This window comes from Typopeltis vanoorti, chromosome 4, assembly GCF_054136105.1.
Source record: "Typopeltis vanoorti isolate ZY-2024b chromosome 4, IOZ_Tvanoo_1.0, whole genome shotgun sequence".
Classification (NCBI taxonomy): domain Eukaryota; kingdom Metazoa; phylum Arthropoda; class Arachnida; order Uropygi; family Thelyphonidae; genus Typopeltis; species Typopeltis vanoorti.
The window spans coordinates 54,800,737-54,818,423 of NC_143552.1; the positions used below are offsets into that span (position 1 = coordinate 54,800,737).

Here is a 17,687-nt window from a genome sequence, read left to right on the forward strand (position 1 = left end):
CAGTCTGTCAAAGACTGTTGGAAGCAGGGAGGACTGTCCACAGACCAAAAAAGAAACAACTTTTGATGAAGGCTATTCAGAAAAAGGGACTCCAGTGGGCAAAAGTGTACAAAGATTGGACTGTTGAGAAGTGGAAGAAGGTCATTCTCAGATGAAAGTCAGTTGTATAAGGAGAGCGAGTACTTTATGTTTGCAAATCAGCAGCAGCTCAGAAGGCTTCTCCCCTCACCTTCAAGAAGCTCCTAAACACCCAGCTAAAAGGGTGTTATGGAGTTGTTTTACACATAACAGTCCAGGATCACTTGTGCCTGTTGACAGTATGATGAAAAGTGATCAATACATAAAAATATTGGAGAAAAGAGTGGTCTCACAGATTCAGAAAGAGAAAGAACTCACCTTCCAATAGGATCTTGCTTCATGCCACAATACAAAAAAAAAAGCAAAAGTTTCTCAAAAATCACATCTAATTGCTTCAGTGGCCTGGTAACTCTCCTGACATTAACTCAATAGAAAATTTATGCACCAGTGAAAAAGAGACTTGGAAAATTAAATTGTGAGACAAAGGATGGCTTAATGCAATCCATTATAAAAGTATAGTTTTGAGATGCAGAAATAATAAAAATGTGTTGTATGTTCGTAGACTCCATGCCTAAGCGAATTAATGAACTTTTTTAAGAACAGTGGAGTACATATAAATTATTAGGTAAAGGTGGAGTTTAATTTTTGTACTTATTTTCTTGCAAAATTAAAATTTTTCTTTAAAATGTGAATGTTCAGGTTAATTTGTTCGCTACCATACATCTATTACCAAGTCCACTGACTCTTTCCTGCCTGTAACATATCTATCATACTGAAGCTTAAAACTCATTCACACTCTCCTTAGGCAATGCATTCCACTCACTCTCCATGTAAAAAAAAATACTTTTCACCCTCTTATTCACCATTTCCTAATTCAATTTCTAGGGATGGCCTCTAGTTCTTGCCTTTTCCTTATTTTCCACAATCTAAAAAATCTCTCTCTTGCATCCATCAAGTAAATACCTCTCAAGAGCTTAAATGTCTCAATTATATCATCCCTTTGCCTTCTATCAGCCAAGTTCTGCAGATTACATGACTTCAGTCTATCCTTATAGCTAACATTACACAGTACTGAAATAATTTTTGTCAACTGCCTCTGCACCCCCCCCCCTTCACCAAAATATTTTCATCTCCCCCTTCTAAATCCTGGTGACTAGATTTGGACAAAATAGTCCAGATGTGGTCTTATACAGTGGAATCAATACCATTTTATCTCTGCTGATTAATGTTCATCTTAATGTTGCAGTAATCCTCTGAGTCGTCTTAATCACTTTTGCAACATGCCCCTTAAATTTCAAATTTCGATCTACCATAACCCCAGGATCCCATACTTCTCAACTTCTTCCAGCGTACTTCCATATATAGAGTATACAGTATCCCATCTGCAGTCCCAAAATCCAAACCCTTACATTAAGCAACATTAACCTGTATCCCCATTTATCTTCCCACATTTCCAGCTTATTCAGATCCCCTGAAGAGTGACTACATCAGCATTACTCTCAATAATCTTCCCCAGTTTCATGTCATCTGCAAACAAAATTGAATATCTCCTTGAATTTCAGTGATAATATCATTGATATAAAAGGTTGAAAAGTAGTGGTCCCAGCACAGAGTCCCGTGGAACTCCGCTAGTGACTTTCTTTTTCCTGATACTGCCCCTCCATATACAATCCTTCAATATCTATTAGACAACTAATTACCAATCCATTCCACCAACTTAATATCCAAACCCATATGTTGCAGCTTAAATATCAGTTTGTCATGTAGTACCCTATCAAAAAATGCCCTTGCAAAATCTAAAAAAAAATTACAGTGTATGCATTTCCCTCATCAATCACTCTTGTTACTTTATCATAAAAATTAAAGAAGATTACTGAAACAAAACCACCCCTAATGAATCCATACCTGACCTTCACAGATATTTTCATTTGCCCAGTTTTGTATACGTGCTCTTACCAATTTTTCTGAAACCTTAACAACCACAGAAGTGACACAAACTGGTCTATAATTTGATGCCTCCATTCTCCTGCCACCATCCTTATGCAATGGCACTATGTTAATCTCCTTCCACTTCCCGGGGACTTTTCTAGTTGCAAGGCTTTCATTAAATAGCCAAGTCAAGGGTCTTTAGCCAAAAGTCAAGTTCTTTGGTGCACTCAAGACTCGTGGTGAAATTTCATCCAAAAAAGTATTTATTATTGTAAATACATCCACTTCACTTCTAAATCTGGCAACCCTCTCCATACTCTTTGGCATAAGACTTGCATCCCCAGAATGAAACATTCTAATAAAGTAATCATTAAATAGCAATATCAACATCATTCTCTACAATATCATTCACTTTGGTCAATAGACTACCTTTTTAAATCTAGCAAGACCATTCATCCACAATCATTCCTTCTTTTGCTAGCCATATAACAAAAATTCCTTAGGATTGTCCCTTGAATGTAGTGCTAGCCTCTTCATATTCTAATTTTCCCTTCCTTACTATATTAGTCACCGTTCTTGCTTGAACTTTGTATTCCTCATGCAACTGTTCACCACCTCTCATTCTATACTTTTTCCATAACTTCTATTTTTATCTGCACATCTTTCTTAATGTCAGTGGTCATCCATTTTCTCCCAAATTTTTTAATTTTTTTTTTTCACATGCAGCATACACTTTGCTGATGCTGTTAACAAATGGCCTTTAACTAGCTTCATGTACCACTAACCTCTTTACTCTCTAATTCCTCTATCCATGGCATTGCCCCAAGTTGATTTCTAAGACTATTAAAATCACTTTATAATTCCAATAATTTCCTCTCTCTTTAAGACTTTGGCATTCTTGTGCCATATCAATACCATATGGTCACTTTCACCAAGCAGAGGCAAATGTGACATTTCAGTGGCCATCGAATCCTCTGATGCTATAATCAAATCCAAAATTTTTGATCCTCGTGTTCCATCCAGCACATGCTGTTTGAGACATTTGTCCCTCAAGAATTCCAAAAATTGAGTTTTTTAATATCACAGGCTACATCCTCTGTCTAATCTGTATTTCCATAATTGAAATTACTTATAATAATCACCCACTTTCCACTCACCTTGCCAATTTGAACATTTCCTGTTCATTCCTCTACATTCCTTGGGCTATAGCAACATCCAAGTATTTATCTCATCCTGCCAACTTCTAATTCACACCATACACCCTCAAAACCATGCAAATTATATCTCTTCTAGCTCTCTATCCTTAGAGGGTGCATCTCATCAACTACCATAAGCACTACTCCTCTGCCCTGTTTCTTCTCCCATCCTGCTGGAAAATAGCATATCCTTCTATCTCTATTCCTGTCAGGACATCATCCTGTTAACCATGTTTCACTAATACTAATAATTTTAGGAGAGATTGCATCAGTCAGTGCTACTAATTCATTCCCTTTATTCCTAATGCTCCTGGCATTAGTATATAAAATAAGGAACTTCTCAGTCCTCTCTCTATAAGCACCAGCCAAGTCATTACTCTTGCCCCTGTATCTATCATTGTCCGTAATTCCAGTCCACTAAACGTTACTTTCTCTTGGATCATCTTCTCCTCATGAGGCTGTACTTCCTGCTCTCAAACCCTATCGATTTTGGTTTCCCTGTCCAAACACTTCCACTTGTTCAGAGAACAGTAACCTCTCCAAAAGCTTGTGCTCCCCCCCCCCCCCATTCAGATGCAACAACTTATCTTTTGCATACAGCATTCTTCTACCATCAAGAAAATGGTAGAAGTTGAACATATTTTAGACTTCTTTTCCTACATATTCTTGCAACCATATCATTCATTATCACTGCTCTTCTACTTAACTCTGCATTGTCAAAGCAAGGAAGTGCACTCACTTCCTTATCCCTCACATTTATATTGTAAATATCTAGCTCTCTTCTGATGTCATCATTTTTATATTGTTCAATTTTGTGCATCCTTTAATTTCTCTTAAAGATCTCAATTCTGTAGCATGTATTTTACTAGTATCTTTCTTTTTAACAGTCCATGTTTCTAAACCCATATAATAGAGTGCATGTGGCCCATTATTACTTTATAAAATTTTTGTTGCGTTTCGCATCTTGTTTTTTTTATTCAGTGGCCTTTTATTGTTTCACAGATTTTCTGAAATTTCTTTATTTTTTCACCTATATCTTTTTCTTTTGGGTATGTTATTATGCAGCCTAAATAATTAAACTGTGTCACCTGTTCTATTTTATTTTCTATGACTGTTTTTTGATCTAACATAATCCTGATCTTTAAATGCCATGACTTTTGTTTAAATTGTTTAAAACCCTTAAACTTGCAGCTGAAGCACAAAGTAATCATAACCGAAATCTATTAACAAGTGAAGGAATTTTTAATTTATTTTCATAGGTTTTAATTATGAGAGAGAATTTGTTTATTAGTAGATTTACATCATGATTGCTTTGTGCATCAGCTGCAAGTTATGGGTTTTAAACAATGTAATATATTTTAGCAATGTTTGAATAGTTGTCCTTCCATAAATAAGTTTTAATTCTTGCAAGACAATTATTAAAGGTTTTTAAAATCCTTAAACATTTTAATCATAATTTTTTTGAAAATATTCACATGTTTTTGCAAAATATAATTTTTTTCTTATATAGAACATTGCTGCAGAAACATCTTGGAAAGCATATTCCACATTATCAATATAGTTCATTGTTTTATTCATCATTGTATTCAGATCATCATAGCTTTTGCCACTAGCAATGATAGTGGCAAAAGCTATGATAGTGGCATCATAGCTTTTGCCACTATCATTGCTATTGCTATCTTTTGACATAACTTTTATCATGGCATGATCAAGTGGCTGCAACCTAACTTTTGAAAGAATGATGATAATTCTTCTTAACTGCAATGCCATCATTTGTAGTTACAATTACATTTGCTTCAAAACAAATCTTGAAGGACTCCAAATGTTCTTTAATTAAAGAATAGACCTTTCATTGCAGAACAAGTAGTATGAATTCTTATTAGACTAAAGTTTAATGAAACTCTTGTAATGTACGTGAACATCTGTGTGTGTCAAAATTTTATCTTTTGATATTTTATTAAAGATAAAAAATTTTTTCAGTGTAGACTTCATAATTATATTATTAATGCCATAACAGATGATGGATTTTTTAGTAACTGAAAACTTTTTTAGAGAAACTTTCAAATAAAATCACTGTTTATAGTAGTATTAACCCTGTCACTGCTCAGAGAAAATAGAAAGCTAGACAACTCTCCTTGCTGACTTATCTTTTATAATTTAAATTTAAAAAAAAAATACCTTGCAAATCTTTAGACTGTTTTCAATTCAAGGTCTTAACCAAAATTGTGACACTTATAAATTATCTTTTATTGAAAATCATGCCCAGTATTTTTACTGAACATTCTGTATCACCTACATCACACTTTCAAATTATATATTTAGTTTAATTCTTTATCCATGTGTAAGCAAACAAAGTTTGCACCTGAAGTATCTTCAGGACTGGGCAACTCGTGGCAAATTTGGACTAACTTCACATCACTTGCCTTAGTATCCCATAATGCAAAGCACATCTTCTTGCAGACATGTATAATACTATGCATTATAGGAAGGGTTACTACCCAGACTGGTTTCGACCTTTATTGAGGTCTTTTCAGTGGGAGCTAGACCCAGAGGTGATACCAAGGTTGAAGCAATGCAGAAGTCATATTTCCATTTCCGAGTTGCCAAAAGGTGTCACACCTTAAGTCCTGAAGATACTTCAGGTGCAAACTTTATTTGCTTACACTTTGATAAAGGATTCAACTAAATATATAATTTATAGTCTAACCAAGCGAAGAAACTCTCTTCCCTCTTCCAGCCTGGTTGGCCAAGTGGTTAGTGTATCTGCTTTCCAGCTAAGAGGCTACAGGTTTGAATCCTGCCAAGAGCATGCATGTTTGTGATTGTCCTACCAACCAGTTAGCATATGTACTGCTGTGACCTGTGTCAGTATGACCTTTGATGTCTTTGTGCCATAAAAATTAAATGAAAAAAAAAAGTCTCTTCCCTCCCTGTCCCTTTTCTTCTCTTTCAAATTAAAGGAAACTTTAATTTGGCCAAACAGGCAGGACAGTGAATATCAGGATTTCAGAACACAAAGACTACATCTGGTTTCACCAGTACAGCCACTCTGGGCTTGCAGACCATGCCATAGATACCCCCCATAGAATTCGTTGGAAGAAAACTAAAATAATACACTGCAGCAAGTTCAAGTATGAAAGATTATTCATGGAATCATCAGCAGCTCTGAAAAATGTTCCAAACCTCAACAAATTTGGGTGCATGAGACTGCCCCAAATTTGGGAGACTTACATCATGAGAACTTCAGCCCAATGGCCAAGACAGCCTAATTAGCCCGCTAAGGGGCACCATTAAGACTTTAGGAACAATATTAGTTTCTTGCCTTCTTCCTCATTTGCTTTTGTTAGTGCCTGCGTGCACATACCATATTTGTATGTTCCTGAAGATGGCAGTGTGACATTGCTGAAATATTGAAGGTTTTCATTAAAGTTTTTTTAATTAATATCTGTTTTATGCATTGTAAATTCCTTAAGTTAATTACCAGTTATGTATGACCAACGTATAAGCCTTGCTACAAGAATTCTCTTATGAGAGTTATTTTGAAAATCTGAAAATGTTTTTTCTTGTTTTTTTTTGTATGGTGTCTGAGAATTTAGAATTTATGTGCAGGAGATAAAGGTAAAACCTTCTGTATAGCTACAAAACTTTTCACAAATATTTAGCAAACTACCCATCATGCCTGACCTGTTAACTGCTTCCTGATCATCGACTATTTTTTTTATTATTCTTATTGCATTCTGTTACGCAAAGAGACTGTTATTGTTTAATTGAATTAACTATTTCTTTTTCCTGATGATTTCATGCAATTTCTATGAATTGCAGTCAGAATACACTCTTCTGGTTATTTTTATTATCTCTACAAACATACGGTGACACATCACTAGGATATTTCTTCTGCCATGTGCACAAGTACAAATAATTTCCTAGCATCAAGACAGAACTTTTTGGGTTGAACTAAAAATACATTCATAATAGGTGGCTCCCACATTCCCTTCAAAATTCAAGTGTGTTTAAAGGTTGCTTTGTTGGAGATTTTTTAAACACAAAAAAGTGCCCCTTGAATGCTTGAGCATAGCAAAGATGCCAATTTTAAGCTGCTCGAAATCACTTGAACTCAGAAGTGAAAAGGTTAATAGAAAGTCCATCTACAGTTGCAAGTTTGGCAACTAATTAATCTACTTCTAATACATGCTGTATGCCAAATAGAATTTTTTTTTTTTTTTTTTTTTGTGGACAGCCTTTGTATATCTTTTCTTTCTTTCATTTCATGCATCAACATGTTTTAGATGAGAAGTTCACTTGTTAATGATTCTTTGCATTACATTGTTTTTGAATGCATTTGACAAGCTATCTGGTTTTGCCATATCTTTAAAATATTGTGGACATTCATTATGCAGTTTACTCATTGTTAGGGATAATTATAATAAAGTAAGTGAAATCAGCTTTTATTTGGAAATAATAATGATGAAATATGTATAATTATTTTACTAGTCTTGATTTCACACTGCTTTTGCATAGACATGCATAAAGGAACTTGGATTAGTAAATTTGATGGCAGGAATGGAGATTTTCATATTTGATGAGATTATTAAATAAATAAAAATATTGAATTGCTCAGGATTTATACTATTCTTGGAATCAGGAATTTAAAAATTATGAATTGTCCCTGAAAATCTTAGGAAGAAATCCTACTTTAGAAACATCAAAGGCAACAGGTGTGTGGAGGGTTGATGTAGGCTAACAGCTCAGCATGAGCTATGGATCTAAAGCAGGAGAATCCAGTATGGATCTTTAACTGGTGGTTCATTAGGTAGTGAAGAAGTTTCTCATTTGATGACTCTTTATTATTTTGAAGAGGACTGAGGTAATAATAATTGGTTAGTGGATTGACAGCAGACTTTGCAGTAAATTTGCTTTCATAAATTGAAATAGGTGCCGGTGATGCTTTTTTTTTTTTTTTAAGAACATGACATATAGAAATGTAAGACATGATAATTAATAAATTACATAAAACAGATTTACCATAGATATAAAATTTTTGGTACCTGGTATCAAGGGCATATTTAGTATACTTTAAAATTAAACAAGAACACAAACCAGTATATTCAACAATGACACGTGCAAAATGCACACACATGATATAGAGTGTCATGGTTTAAATATATTAAGATTCTAGTAAAAATTACTTTAACAAGATTTTAAAAAATAAATAAAATAAAATAAATATTAATTTATTTTTAATTTTTAAAAATACCTTCAAGGGGTGTACAAGATTGATGGTATTACATGAAATATTTACATCATTACTAACCTCCTATCTACAATTTTCCTCCAAATCAATCTGTTACATGTCAATACTCCAACATTATCAGATCTTATATTTCTGTCTTCTAAGGCACTTTTTACTGTATCAATCCACCTATATCTTGGTCTTTTTCTGGGTGCTTCCTGCCAACCTGGCAGAGAACTCTTGTTTTGCTAATCTCCTCTGACATTCTGTTTAAGTGACCATACCACCTGAGATTAGCTCTGCTAACACATTCCTGGATTCTAACAATGTCATGTTCTTTCCTAATATCCTCATTTTTAATATGATATTGCCATTGATGCCATCTGTTCATTCCCCTAATCTTTCCCAGGACTCTCGTATCTGCAGTCTCTAGTGTTTGGTCAAGTGTTTTACTTCTAACCCAGCTCTCAGATCCATAAGTTAAAATTGGTTTGAACACTGTCTTGTATACAGCTAATGTAGTGTTTTGACTAATTTCTCTCTTATTCCATTTGAATTTATTCAGTTGACTTCCCACCATACTTTGTTGATTCTGTTATCTATTTCCATATCTAATTTACCATCACTAAAAAGCGTGCCTAAGTAGCTGGAATGTTTTACTTGTTCTATAGAATCTCCATTCACAATGCAGTTGATATTTTCAATGCTTCTGCCAATTTTCATCGTCTTTGTCTTGTTATTGCTGACCTTCATTCCATATCTATTACAACAGTATAACACCATCTGCATGAAGCAAAGAGCTGATATTAACATCTCCAAATTTGATATCAGGTTGAATACCACTTTCCTTCATAATGTGATCCACATAGATAATGAATAACTGAGGGGATAATGTACATCCTTGTCTGACTCCAGATTTAGCATTAAACCATCTTCCTGTATTTCCTTCAATTCTAACTGCTGACTTATAACTCAAAGCTAATTACTGCTTGATATAATGCCCCACTGACACCATACAACTGTAGCATTTTGAATAGCTTCTCTCTTGGCACCTTGTCATATACTTTTTCCAGATCTTTGTTATATTCCCGTGATTTCTCAACAATTTGTCGTAAAGTGAAAATCTGATCCTGACAGCCTCTGTTTGGCCAGAATCCAGCTTGTTCTTCACCAAGCTTCCTTTCCACAATCCTTCTCAACCGTTTCTCAAGTATACTTGCATATATCTTACCAGGAACACTCAGTAGGGAAATACCTCTGTAATTCTCACATTCAATTTTTTTCCCTTTTTATGTATGAGAGAGCTTTACTCCAATCATCTGGAATTCATCCCTTTGTCCAGGCCTTCTGAACTATGCAGTGTAGCCACTGTAAGACTTTTATACCTCCATACTTGAGCATTTCTGGTCAAACATCATCTACTCCAGCTGCCTTTCCACATTTCAGGTTTTTAATGGCTTTTTCTACTTCAAATATGGATGTTATTCCTGATTGCATCCGCACGGTTAGCCTAGTGGCTATGCGCTTCACAACCATATCCCTGGGGAAGGAGTGTCCTAGGTTCGATTCCCATTGGCGACGTGAGGAGCTTAAGGATCTTCCTCAGTCAAAACCAAGTTAGCCAGTCTTTTTCACCAGTTTATCTGGAGTTTTTCATCCCGCAAGCAGGCAAACAGGTCCTGTGAACACACAGGCTACAGTCATAGGATATAGTACAGCAAGGAAGGCAACAGGAAACCACCTTGCTCATAATCATTTCCCTAGTATGGTAGCATATAGCTATCCTCACCAGCCGTATGGCTGAGGGAATAGAATAGATAGATAATCTTTAGAGGTACCTGTGGCATAATTAAAATTAATGACTTAACACATATAAAACCAACAGTAATAACTTTAATGAATTTAAGGTACAAATATTCTGTATTTGTACCTGAAAGTAACAGTACATCATCAGTGTAGAACAAACAGTTAAAGGAATGGAATACAAAGTACAGAACAGTCAGTGGATTACCAATTAAAATTGTTTGCCGCGTGCCAGAAAATTAATATTAATAAATTATTATTAAATAATTCATAAAAACTATTTCACTGATGGTTGCATTAGATAAGAATCTCCCAAACTTTTTTGGGGGGGGGGGGGAATAGTCATTTCGATTCAAATTCGGCTGATATAAAAGGGCTTCGCAACTTTCTTTGAAAAGGCATTCATATTTAAACTTGTATCTGTGGAGAAGACAACCTTTATCCCATTGCATATTATGTTTAGTGTCAATGCTATGTTGTGCTAGACCAGACTTATGATGTTTCATGTATTCGATATAATACTGATGTTCTTTCATTCTTTTTTCCACAGAACGGCCTGTTTGTCCAAAGTATGATAAATTACAGTCACACAGTATCTGGTAAACACCAACTAATGATAGCAGTGCCAGTTTGTCTTTTGTAGATGGCAACAAGTGAGAAATTTTGTTGATAGGAAAATATGTGGTAATAAGATGATACTTCTTCAAAATTCTGCCAATAGGTTCTAAGATGCCTGAAATATAAGGAATGGACCTCTGCAGTCTGCTGAAGTGTTGGATAATAGGAGTCAGTTGTCTGCTGGATTTGATTAGGTTTGTAATCATTAGATTCTATTAACTTTTTTATAGTGAAAAGTTCTTGTTGTAAGCTTAAGGGGGGAGGAGCACACTTTATGTGCTCTATTAATTAAAGATTTGATAACTCCGACTTTTTGAGAGGTGTGATGAGCAGACTTTTGATGAATGTATCTGCCAGTAAAGGTAGGTTTTCAATAGACACTCATTGACAAAGTACCAGAGGATGTGTGTGAAAGGAGGATGTCCAAGAATGGTGAACTACCAGCCTTTTCTTTTTCAATGGTGAACTGAATGCGTGGGTTAAGGCTATTTATCTGTTGTAGGAATGTGGTAAGTTCCTCTTCAGCATGTGGCCAAATAGCAAAGACATCATTGACATAACAAAACCAAAGGGTTGGGAATGAATGGATGAGAACAAGGTGTCTTCCAGATGTTTAAAAAAATAGTTTGCCAAAGGTGGAGACAGAGGGCTACCCATGGCAGTACCTTCAACTTGTTTGTAGATCTTATTTTTCCAGCTAAAATATCCTGAATGTATAACAAATTCAAAAATCTTTGCAATATCTGGAGGGTAATCATCATATAGTAAGTTGACAGTGTCAGCTAATAGAATATTGGTAAAAAGGGAAACAATATCAAAACTGACTGACAAGTCAGACTCTTTGATTTGAACATCCTTGATTTGTTCAAGAAATTGTGTCGAATTTTTGATGAATGATTTAGAATGTCCAGTATGGGCACTTAAAAAACATGACAAAAATTTAGCAATTCGATAAGTGGGAGAGTCAATACAATTCACGATGGGTCTTACTGGATAACCTTCTTTATGGATTTTTGGGAGGCCATATAAACGAGTTTTTCCAAAATGAGTGTGCAGTTTATCTGCCGTGTTTTGATCCCAACTGATAACTTCGTCAAGCAACTTCTTTAATTGTTTAATTTGTAGGATTATGATTGATTTCTTGATAGGTGGATGTATCTTGTAAAAGGCAGGTTACTTTTCTCTCATAGTCAGCCTTATCCATGACCACTACAACTTTTCCTTTATCAGTTTTTGAAATAGATATTTCACTATTTTTTTTAAGGAAGTTAGTGCATGGATTTCAGCACTCGATAAATTACATGGCTGTAATTTCCTTTTAAAAAGTAAGGCAGCAATTTCAAATCGTAGTTTATTAGCATCTTCGTTAGAAAGTCCTGACAGATTATGTTTGATGTTATGCAGAAAATCGAGATAAGGGATGCATTTAGTTACTACATCAAAATCAAGGGCCTTTAGCTAATGCATTCGTTTCAGTATCAGATAAAGGGTGTGCAGAAATATTAACAATCCATTTATTCATAGGAGTGTTGTCAGAGGTAATTTTTTTCTTTTGCTTATGGTATAACGATTCATATTTTTTTTGCATAAGTTTGCAGGAATTATTTTCATAGGAATGGGCTAAAGATTGTTTAGACACCCGAAGAATGATATCCAGTAATTCCACATCCAGGACAGCTGAAATTTTTCTTTCAAGATCCAAAATAGAATGAATGTTAGATGCTAAATCTTTTTTAGTTGTCCGAAGTTGGTTCCTTATCAAGGAAAAAACTTGCGCGAATGTAAACTGCGTGAGCTCCGGGAGAACGAATTGCTTCTCTAAATCTAGCAAACATAGGAATGACTTTCATATCGCTGCATTTTTTGAGAAAGGCAATCCGTGTGCGAAGCTTACCTTGTAAAACCGACTTTCCTGTTTGTTTAGTGAAATCTTCTCTGTGAAGGATAATAAGTTTAATCTTTAGAGGTACCTGTGGCATAATTAAAATTAATAACTTAACACGTATAAAACCAAGAGTAATAACTTGAATGAATTAAAAGTACAAATATTTCATACTGAAATATTTCGTTATGTCGACGATGTCTTTGCTATTTGCCCACATGCTGAAGAGTAACTTATCACATTCCTACAACAGATAAATAGCCTTCACCCACGCATTCAGTTCACCATTGAAAAAGAAAAGGCTGGTAGTTCACCATTCTTGGACATCCTCCTTTCACACATCCTCTGGTACTTTGTCAATGAGTGTCTATTGAAAACCTATCTTTACTGGCAGATACATTCATCAAAAGTCTGCTCATCACACCTCTCAAAAAGTCGGAGTTATGAAATCTTTAATTAATAGAGCACATAAAGTGTGCTCCCCCCTCTTAAGCTTACAACAAGAACTTTTCACTATAAAAAAGTTAATAGAATCTAATGGTTACAACCCTAATCAAATCCAGCAAACAATTGACTCCTATGTTCCAATCCCTTATATTTCAGGCATTTCAGAACATATTGGCAGAATTTTGAAGAAGTATCATCTTATTCCCACATATTTTCCTATCAACAAAATTTCTCCCTCATTGCCATTTACAAAAGACAAACTGGCACCTCTATCATTAGCTGGTGTTTAACAGATACCGTGTGAATGTAATTTATCATACTTTGGACAAACAGGCCATTCTGTGGAAAAAAGAATGAAGGAACATCAGTATTATATTGAATACACTAAACATAATATCCAGTGGGATAAAGCTTGTCTTCTCCACAGATGCAAGTTTAAATATGAATGCCTTTTCAAAGAAAGTTGCGAAGCCCTTTTACATCAGCAGAATTTGAATCGAAATGACTCTCTCCCCCAAAAGTTTGGGAGATTCTTATCTTATGCAACCATCAATGAAATAGTTTTTATGAATTATTTAATAATAATTTATTAATATTAATTTTCTGGCATGCGGCATCTTCTAGGATTTTCTGACATCTGGTCCCTTGCCAATGGCCTTGGCAAAGGACCAGAAGGAGCATCTGCCATTTGGGCAGGGGGCAAGTTTGCAGCATTTGGCTCTTTCAAAGTCAGACTTGGACTTGGTGATGATTCTTTTACAGCTTTTGGAAGCTGCAGTATAGGCAGAGAGGGAAGCTGGAGTTTTGGTCTTGGGCCAGTTGTGGTAACCAGCGATTTTTTTCTTTTATGGCTTTGACACACTTGTTTTTGAGAACCAAGACTTGAATAGTGGCAGAATATTTGGAGTGGATTAAGGGATAAAAGTTTTCATTCCTGTGAGGATGATTTCTGTTATTTGTTCTGAGCAGGTGTTTGGATCAGAACTAAAGCAGTAGTCAGACCATGGGAAGGAGGAATAGAAGTCACAGAGGGCCTTCCACTTGGCACCCTTGTAATGCCAAATGACATGAGACTGTAAACTGCTGAGTGAAAGTTGTAGCAAAATAGTCTTGTATCAGGTTGTGGTCTGAGTTTCTAATACTCTACCTGTAAGCGAATCTTGTTAGGAAGAGTAGAAGGATGTTGACAAATTGGATGGGGGGGTTGTCTGGTATTCTGTAGGGAAGATTAATGATCTGAGATAGCTCACTGCTTATGGCAAACACTTCAGCATCCCTGCCTGCTTCATCATTGAAACTGGAGAAGGGGGAGCCAAAATGAGTTGTGGACATTGAACTCCCTAAGAAGGGTGACCTCACTATTTGGGTATTTAAACTGCACAAAGTTAAGCTTTAGAGAGAGAGAGAAAGTTGAAGAGGTCAGAGTGGTTGATGGAGTTTGGAGAGCGATAGAGGGAGTATATGAAAAGGGAGGTTGATCTGGAAGAAAAATTTGGAGCCAAAGCAAGCTTGTTTGTCTTTGATTTTTCGATGTCACTGCACCATATTTTTTATGGTGCACTGATATTGAAGGTCATACTGTGTCAAGACACAGGTTACAGTAGTACATACAGTAAATGGTTAGTAGGACAATTAAAAAAAATCATCCATACCCTTGGTGGGATTTGAATTGAGCTAAAGCAGATCAAACAGTGGGGATTCAAGGATTTGCAGTCTCTGGCTTGGTATGTGGTTCTACTGAATGCAGAATGTGTGGTTTGGGCAGTTGATGTGTACAGTAGTTGTTGAGGTTGCTAGTTGGGATTCTGAAAGGAATAGTAGTTCTGGTTTAGATGACTAGGTGGTAGTGCAAGTTGTTTATATTGCTGTTTAGGCCACTGATGTTGGTGAAGTGGATATGAAAATTTATTTTTTTATTTTTTGGGAAGAATGAGTGTTTGGGTTGCTTGGTTGGATTTCTGTTTTCTTATGATTTTTTTGGTTGGATTTTTTTTTTTTTTTTTTCAACTATTTTGCATGGAGAATTTTTGAGATCCACAGTAAAAACACATATCTTTTGGTTGTAGTTAATTGCATTTTTTCCGAAAAAGATAAAAAATAATGGGGCATGCAATGTTAAGAATTTTTCATCAGTAAAACAAAGCTGAGGATCCTTGATAGGAATTATAACAGAAACACTTCAGGACTACTTACTAAGATCATTTTATCTACCTGCACTCATTGCTCTCTGCCAATGTGGAGGAAATGAGATGAATTACAATGGGAAGATCAGCAATGACAGCTCACAAATATATGGAAGGATAGGAAAATATCTATCAACACAAAGCTCAGGCTGATCAGATCCTTGGTTGTGTCTTAGAGTCTTGTTTAATCTTTTAAACAAGACAGTTAAAAAGATTATCAGTGCTTCTGAAGCGTGGGCCTGGAGAAAGATGCTTAGAGTTCGTTTGGACAGAGAAAATAACTAGCCTGAAGATCAAATCCCAGTTGAATCTTGAAATGAGTCTCTGAAACATGATGGGGGAAAAGAATCCTTTTTGGACATATCTCAAAAAGAGAATGGGAGAACATTGGAAAACTCAACATGCAGAGCAAGATGCAGATTCATACCCCATGTGAGATAGCTAGATCAAATTTCTGCTCTAACTGAACTAATGTCAGAGGATGATCTTTGAATGACAGACAGGCATAGAAGATGGGTCACAGAAGCCTTCAGCCATGGGGAGATTGACTAGGAAGAGGAATGATCAGTTCTGTTCAGTAAGATAATTCAGCATTTGAATCAACTGAAATTCACCTTAATATTATTAAACTTATTTGCTATTTTAAAGTTAGATTTATATCCCATCCAATAAAAAAAATTTAAAAAAAAGCCAAAATGTTATTGATTATAAGCTTATAACTCATAAATGACACATTGAACTGGAACCTTAATGATTCCTATAAAGATCTTCTCATCCAAGTCTGTGGATGTGCATGTGTAAAACACTTGGAATCTATAAGCTAACTGACTTTTGATAACCATGTGTTTCTTGAAGAAAAATATGCATGATAGAATCATCATGACCAGTCTGGATTGGTGAACTATGGAAATCCCCCCCCCCTTCTCCCTACGAACTTTGAATTAAAAATATGCTACCATCCTTCAAACAAATGATATATACATTCTAGAGGTTGTTTTTTGGAATCAGCAAGAGTATGAAACATTCCTCTCTATCTTACCAAATATGGCTGTATAAATATAAGGTACTGACATTGGAAATATTTTAAATGAAACAGTTCACTTAAGTAATATTAATATCGTTTGTATCCATGTGTCATTGTCATCTTCAATGTGAACTGCAACTGTAATGGTTACATTCAAGTAGAATAACAATTAATAAAATAAGACCTCAAATTCTACAAAGCAAGACGAGAGCTGAATCTTTAATAGCATCGCAGCATGATAGCATTAGGATTCCAAAGTAAAAAATTCAGTTAATTATGAATGGGTGCTTGCATAAATTGTGTGTGTGTCATAGAAATTAGTTATAGGCATGTGAGATATGAAATAAAATAAGTTGTCACCTCATCTGTCACCTCATGGTTGTCCTAGAGGCCACCACCATGAAATTGGCACCTTGGGCAATCATTCAAAATATGAGTGATCATCTGGGCCACAGGGGGACAGTCACAATAAGGGTGGTCTGACAGTCTCCTGTTGTAGGTAGCCACATCTGCCCTGGTTAGTTCCGATCCTGTTGATGGATGACCAAATCTTCCTAGGAAGGACAAAACCAGGTTGCGGAGCACAGGGATCTTCAACCAGGAAACCATTTGTTGGAAAATTGTTGGACCAATGTTCTCTCCACATGTCAGGTATTGATGGTAAGGTATTCTAGAAGAGAGTTCGTCCATGGACCAGAAAGGGATTTTTTTGATTTTAGGTGAAGACTAGGTGGATTTATGAGAGTCTGGTGCATGGGCAGGAGCAGGTTGCTCATTATTTTATTAAATAATTTGAGGCTTGTCTTCTCCATATATCTGGTGGAGCAATGTTAGATAGGACAGGCAGCCAGGGGAGAGGGGTGCCTCTCAGTGTCCCACTAACTGTGCGCATGGTAGAGTTTAGCTGGATATCTATAATGTTAGCGTGCACACTTCTTTACCAGACAGGGGCACAGTATTCTGCTGCAGAGAATGCAAGGGCTACTGCAGACAACCTTAAGATATCAGCACCACAACCCCCAGGTTGTCCCAGCAAACCGTGAAATATTATTTCTCATTTTAATTTTGTTGGACAGGTTGATGATATGCCTTTTATAGGTGAGGCTCATGTTCTACCACAGAAAGAGAGGTTGAGGTGTCGATTCACCTCTGCATTGTTCAGGTGGAATGCTGTGGACACAGTTTTTGTTGGATTTGGCTTAAGGTACCACTGCTTTGAAGTACATCTCCAGAATGTTCAAGGTTGTTTCCAGGTTTTCAAAGGAGGTAGACTGGTGTTGGATCGCAAGATCATTGG

The 17,687-nt window shown here is 35.8% G+C and overlaps 1 protein-coding gene across 1 annotated transcript in view; it reads left to right on the plus strand.

Annotated features, from left to right (window-relative positions):
* Positions 1-17,687, plus strand: part of LOC150107312 (attractin-like protein 1) — a 447,772-nt gene that overhangs the window by 370,417 nt on the left and 59,668 nt on the right. The window contains exon 19 of the mRNA XM_090391786.1: positions 17,399-17,413. Coding sequence (XP_090247912.1) covers positions 17,399-17,413 — 15 coding nt within the window. The remainder of the gene's footprint in view (positions 1-17,398; positions 17,414-17,687) is intronic.